Source organism: Silurus meridionalis, chromosome 2 (genome assembly GCF_014805685.1).
Source record: "Silurus meridionalis isolate SWU-2019-XX chromosome 2, ASM1480568v1, whole genome shotgun sequence".
NCBI lineage: Eukaryota > Metazoa > Chordata > Actinopteri > Siluriformes > Siluridae > Silurus > Silurus meridionalis.
The window spans coordinates 644,938-651,131 of NC_060885.1; the positions used below are offsets into that span (position 1 = coordinate 644,938).

Sequence of the window (6,194 nt, forward strand, 5' to 3'; positions counted from 1 at the left end):
TGCTCAACTCAGATAAGACGGAAGTACTTTTACTAGGACCACATGCAGCTAGTAGTTTCTGATTACGTAGCATCTCTGGATGGTGTTTCTGTCTCAGTGTGTACAGCAGTCAAAGATCTTGGTGTGATTATTGACCCGAGTCTTTCCTTTGAGTCTCACGTGAATAATATCACCAGGATCTCCTTCTTTCACCTTAGAAATATTGCTAAAATTAGAAATATGATGTCGTTACAGGATGCAGAAAAACTAGTAGATGCTTTTGTAACATCTAGATTAGACTACTGTAACGCTTTACTGTCTGGGTGTTGGAGTAAGTGCAGAAATAAGCTTCAGTTAGTTCAGAATGCAGCAGCAAGAGTCCTCACTAGATCTAGAAAATATGATCACATCAGCCCTGTTTTAATCATCTACACTGCTCCCAATTACATCTCACACTGATTATAAAATACTACTACTGACGTATAAAGCACTTAACGCTCTCACGCCGCAGTATCTGAGTGAACTTCTGTACCAGGATGATCCTCCACGCCTACTTAGATCAAAAGGTGCTGGCTATCTGTTGGTACCTCAAATAATGAAGACTCCAGCAGGGGACAGATGTTTCTCTTATAAACCCCACAGTTATGGAACAACCTTCCAATCAGTGTTCGGGACTCAGACACAGTCTCAGTGTTCAAGTTGAGGCTGAACACATATTTATTTAGTGGAGTGTTTAGTCAGTAGGTGTTTGTGAGGTAAAGAAGCAGATCTGGAGAGATCATGGATATGGAGTGTTTGGTGAACTGGGATATTTGGATGCTGTCGTCCCCTCACATTCACACGTTCACTCAGGTTTGTTGATGGTGGTGTGGTGGGTCGTCTCTTATCCCAGAGATCCTCATGTCTGTGTTTCCTTCTGCTTCTCCCTTTTAGTTCTGCTGCTACAGTGAGTCTTACCGGAGTCCAAACTGCACAGTGACATTAACTTTCATACAACAATAAGGACACATAATTGTCAGTGAGCAGGGGTGGGGACACGATACACAGCCAGATAATTCTGTCAGTGAATGCGGGTGAATAGGTGGGTGAATGGGAGGAAAGGACCCAAATGCAGAATTCTACAGGGGTATGGAGGAAACAGGCTTTAATGAAGAAACAAACTGAGCAAAAGGGCAAAAGCAAAAAACAGTCCAGGACTAAACACGGGAAAACAGGGCACTGCAGGCAGAGACTAAACCAGATCCAAAAAACAGTTCAAAAGAGCCAGCAAACAGAACATTAAAGACAGAGCATAATATGCTAACGAAAAACATGTTCATGTAACATGCTTAATTGTTGTTGTTAAGAGTAAAAGAGGTTTGAGCTATGTGTTTGCATCAGTTAAGCATGGTCATTTTAGCCAATGAATTATCGGGTCTTTGATTTGTCCAGGTGATAAAACCACAAAAGGAACCATTTATCATGCTGTACTCTCTTTATGATATATGGGTATGGTTTATAGCTCAGAACACAGGTGAGGTGCGTTTTTTTGTTTCTGTTCGGAAATTTCATTGGTCTAATGTTATGGGCTTCAGTTTTTTGTGAAACCGGGAAAAACCCAGGAAAAATTCATAAATAAGTTGCTTCGTTGTTTATGCCGCGGGGTTCAAAACGTGGGGGAAAAGTAGCGGCTTATAGTCCAGAAAATACGGTACATGTGTGTGAGTGAGAGAGAGGGCAGTGCAGGGGTGCGGTTGCAGGGAGAAGAGGTGGAGAAGGTGGAGGAGTTCAGGTACCTGGAGTCAACAGTGCAGAGTAATGGAGAGTGTGTTAGAGAAGAGAAGAAAAGAGTGCAGGCAGGGTGGAGTGGGTGGAGAAGAGTGATAGCAGGAGTGATTAGTGATAGAAGAGTATCTGTGAGAGTGAAAGGGAAAGTTTATAGGACTGTGGTGAGACCTGAGATGTTGTATGGATTAGAGACAGTGGCATTGAGTAAAAGACAGGAGGTGGAGCTGGAGGTAGCAGAGCTGAAGATGCTGAGATGTTCATTGGGAGTGACGACGATGGACAGGATTAGAAATGAGTTTATTAGAGGGACAGCGCATGTAGGATGTTTTGGAGACAAGGTGAAGGAGGTGAGATTGAGATGGTTTGGACTTGTACAGAGGAGGGACATGGGGTATATCAGTAGGAGAATGCTGAGGATGGAGACACCAGAAAGGAGGAAAAAAGGAAGAACAAGGAGGAGGTTAATGGATGTGGTGAGGGAAGACATGCAGGTAGTTGGTTCAGTCGGATGATCCGCTGTGGCGCCCCCTAATGGGAGCAGCCGAAAGAAGAAGAAGAAACGGATTCCTGCTCTGTAGTTTAGAGCGGGTTTCTGATTAGTGTGATTTATAATCAGGCGGACATTAAACCCCCCGGGGGTCCTGGTGGTGCAGAATAAACAGTGTTCTAAACGTGTGCTTTAGTCACGTGTCTGATGTAGGACGTCTTTATTGGCTGAAATCAGACACGTGATTACGGTAAGCTGTGGTCATCTTTACACGCCTGTTTGAAATAGATTATTATTGTGTTTCACGAGAGTTAAATGTTAGTTAATATTTTATTGATGAATATTTAATACACATTTTAGCTTCATTAAGAGTGTGTAATTTAGTAACTCTGGGTTGTGTTTTTTTTACGGTTACGGGTCCTGAGTGAGTGACTCTGTGTGTGTGTGTGTGTGTGTGTGTGTGTGTGTGTTGGAAGTGCAGTAACAGAACGGAGATGTGAGCGCTCCTAGGGGGATCAGCGGGCTTTAGGGCACTGAGAGGAACGCCGAGAGGAGCACTGAGAGGAACGCCGAGAGGAGCACTGAGAGGAACGCCGAGAGGAGCACTGAGAGGAACGCCGAGAGGAGCACTGAGAGGAACGCCGAGAGGAGCACTGAGAGGAACGCCGAGAGGAGCACTGAGAGGAACGCCGAGAGGAGCACTGAGAGAAACGCCGAGAGGAGCGCCGAGAGGAACGCCGAGAGGAGCGCTGAGAGAAACGCTAAGGAACGCCGAGAGGAGCGCCGAGAGGAGCACCGAGAGGAGGAACGCGATGGCAGCCGCGGAGGTAAGCAGCATGGCGCGGGTTTTAGCGTTTCAGACTCAGATCGCCTCGGTGATGGAGGTGTTTGCTAACGCCGCTGTGGCGGAGATCTGTAAGGTGGTGGATGTGAGCTTCACCGAGCTGCACATGGAGATGGTGAAGAGCCAGAAGGAGAACATTGTGCTGAAGCGCAGGCTGAAGATGATCGAAATGCGGGAGTCTTTTTACAGAAGAGCCAACAGGATGAAGGACACGCGGGGAGAGGGTGAGACAGAGACACACACACACACATCCACACACACGGGTACAAAAAACTACCCAACAAGAGTCTCTACACTGTGTGTGTGTGTGTGTGTGTGTGTGTGTGTGTGTTCCAGGTGGGAGGGTGAGGGTGAAGATCAGTGCAGTAGAGCCTGAAAGATGCACTGAGGAAACACCAGCATGTGATCCTGTAACACACACACCTGCTCAACAGGTGTTCTCTCTCTCTCACACACACACATACACACACACACAGATCAGAAATGATTATAATACCCTTTGCACTGCCCAATGATGAGATAATAATTAATTAATTATGATAGTAAAGCGTGTGTGTGTGTGTGTGTGTGTGTGTGTGTGTGTGAGAACAGGAGTGTGTTATGGAGTGTGTGGAGCAGGATGGACAATCAGACATCCTCACGCTGAAACAGGAGAGAACGGAGATCATCAGTAAAGAGCAGGACACGGAGACTAGAGATACAAGTACAACACACACACACACACACACACACACACACACACACACACACACACACACCTTTGTATTAAATGTGTTATGAATAAACACTAGTGGTGTTGATGAATGTGTTCTCTGTGTGATTACAGCCGGAAGAGAAAACATCCAGCAGCACAACTCACTCCAACAGCAGCAGGTCAGAGACACACACACACACACACACACACACACACACACACACATACATACATACATACATACATACACACACTCGCACACATATACATACATACACACACATACATACACACACACACAGAGATACATACATACCGTAATTTCTGGAATATAAAGCGCACCCACTGAATTTTATAAAGATGTTTATTTTGAACATAAATACGCTGCACCTGTCTATAAGCCGCATGTCTACACTGAAACTAATGAACTTTACACAGGCTTTAATGAAAGACACTAAATGAAATATGTTGTGGCTCCTTTAAGAGCAGGGCGGTATTTTAGGAACAGCACGTCACTGCATTCTGCCGGTATTACTGCATGTGTGAGAGACCGAGGAATATGTCCTTATTCTTTTCTGATGCTCATTTCTAAGTTTCTTTGACTAACCCGTAACGCTGTTGCCAAGAAAAATAAAAAAGCACGAGTTTTGGAAACCTGTCTGTGTTTATATGATTTCTGTTGTAACTGGAGTTAGCGAGCTCTCCCTTCACCCAGACTCAACACGTTACAACGGCTTGTATCTAAACAGTAGCCGACCAAGAAAGTCATTGTTCACTGTCTTCCTCCTTCCTTTCACAACTACAGTGGTACCGTGACCTACGAGTGCTTTAATGTACGAGTTTTCCGAGGTACGAGCGCTCACTCAGTCGATTTCACTCATCGGCGTTTTCGTTAGCTCAAGTCGTCACATCTCCAAGGAAAATACACTGAATAAACCCGTATGATATCTTTACATTCTCTTTTATATTTTTATACAGGATTTGTTATTTATAAATGTATTTTTCAATTTAATAAAATGAAACATAAAAACGGGGTCATTTTGAGGGTTGGAACGGATTAATGCTATTTTAAGTATTTTTATTATGAAAACTGATTTGATGTGTGAGTAAATTGAGATACGAGCTCGTCCACGGAACGATTTAAACTCGTAGGTCAGGGTACCTCTGTATTTCTCTCGGGAGTTTATCTTTTGGTATCGTCGTGTGTTTAAAAATCAACACCGGTGGAAGTTTTTTCTCCCGATGCCGTGCAGCTCAGAACACAGGTGAGTGTGTTTTTTCGTTTCCGTTCAGAAATTTCATTGGTCTAATGTTATGGGGTTCAGTTTTTTGGCTTGAAGTTTATGAAACCGGGAAAAAACCCATAAATTCAAAACGTGGGGAAAAATTAGCTGCTTATAGTCTGAAAAATACGGTACATACATGCATGCATACACACACACACACACACATACAAAAATACACACAAACCCAAATCCAAAAAAGTTGGGACAAGGCCATGTCTCCACTGTGTGGCGTCCTCTCTTCTCTTTATAACAGTCTGTACACGTCTGGGGACTGAGGAGACAAGCTGCTTAAGATTAGGAATAGGAATGTTCTCCCATTCTTGTCTAATACAGGCTTCTAGTTGCTCAACTGTCTCAGTTCTTCTTTGTCACTTTTGGATTTACCTTTTTCTCAGTTTAAACATTTGAGATGTCGTCTATGTTGTATTCTGAATAAAATAATTGAAATTTAAAACTTCCACATCATTCATTCTGTTTTCATTCACACTTTGTACAGTGTCCCAACTTTTTTGGAATCGGGTTTGTGTATCCACACATACATATACACACACACACATATATACATACACATACATATACACACATATATACACACACACATATATACACACACATACACACACATATATATATACATATACACACATATATATATACACACACATATATATATATACACATATACATATACATACATACACACACATATATATACATATACATACACACATATATACATATACATATACATATATACACATATATACACACATACACATATATATACACACACATATATATATACACACACATACATACATATATATATACACACACATATATACACACATATATATATATATACACACATATATATACACACACATATACACACACATATATATATATACACACACATATACATACACACACACACATACACACACATATATACATACACACATATACATACACACACATACACATACACTGGTGTGAAAAAATATTTGGATTGTTTTCCCTCTATAATAAAAACCTTTATTTAAAAACTGCATGTTGTGTTTATCTTTTACTAATATTTAAATTAGTTTATTGATCTGACACATTAAAGTGACAAACATGCAAAAAAATAAGAAA

General features: G+C 41.9%; 1 protein-coding gene across 3 annotated transcripts in view; it reads left to right on the top strand.

Moving 5' to 3' along the window:
* Positions 1 to 2,331: 2,331 nt before the first annotated feature.
* si:dkey-56e3.3 (zinc finger and SCAN domain-containing protein 2) overlaps positions 2,332 to 6,194 on the top strand; it is a 12,972-nt gene continuing 9,109 nt past the window's right edge. The window contains exons 1-5 of one of the 3 annotated variants that reach the window (XM_046869095.1): positions 2,332 to 2,483; positions 2,715 to 3,301; positions 3,414 to 3,511; positions 3,669 to 3,780; positions 3,904 to 3,950. In XM_046869095.1, coding sequence (XP_046725051.1) covers positions 3,046 to 3,301; positions 3,414 to 3,511; positions 3,669 to 3,780; positions 3,904 to 3,950 — 513 coding nt within the window. In that variant the 5' untranslated portion in view covers positions 2,332 to 2,483; positions 2,715 to 3,045. The other 2 variants (XM_046869103.1, XM_046869086.1) reach the window with 2 other exon arrangements.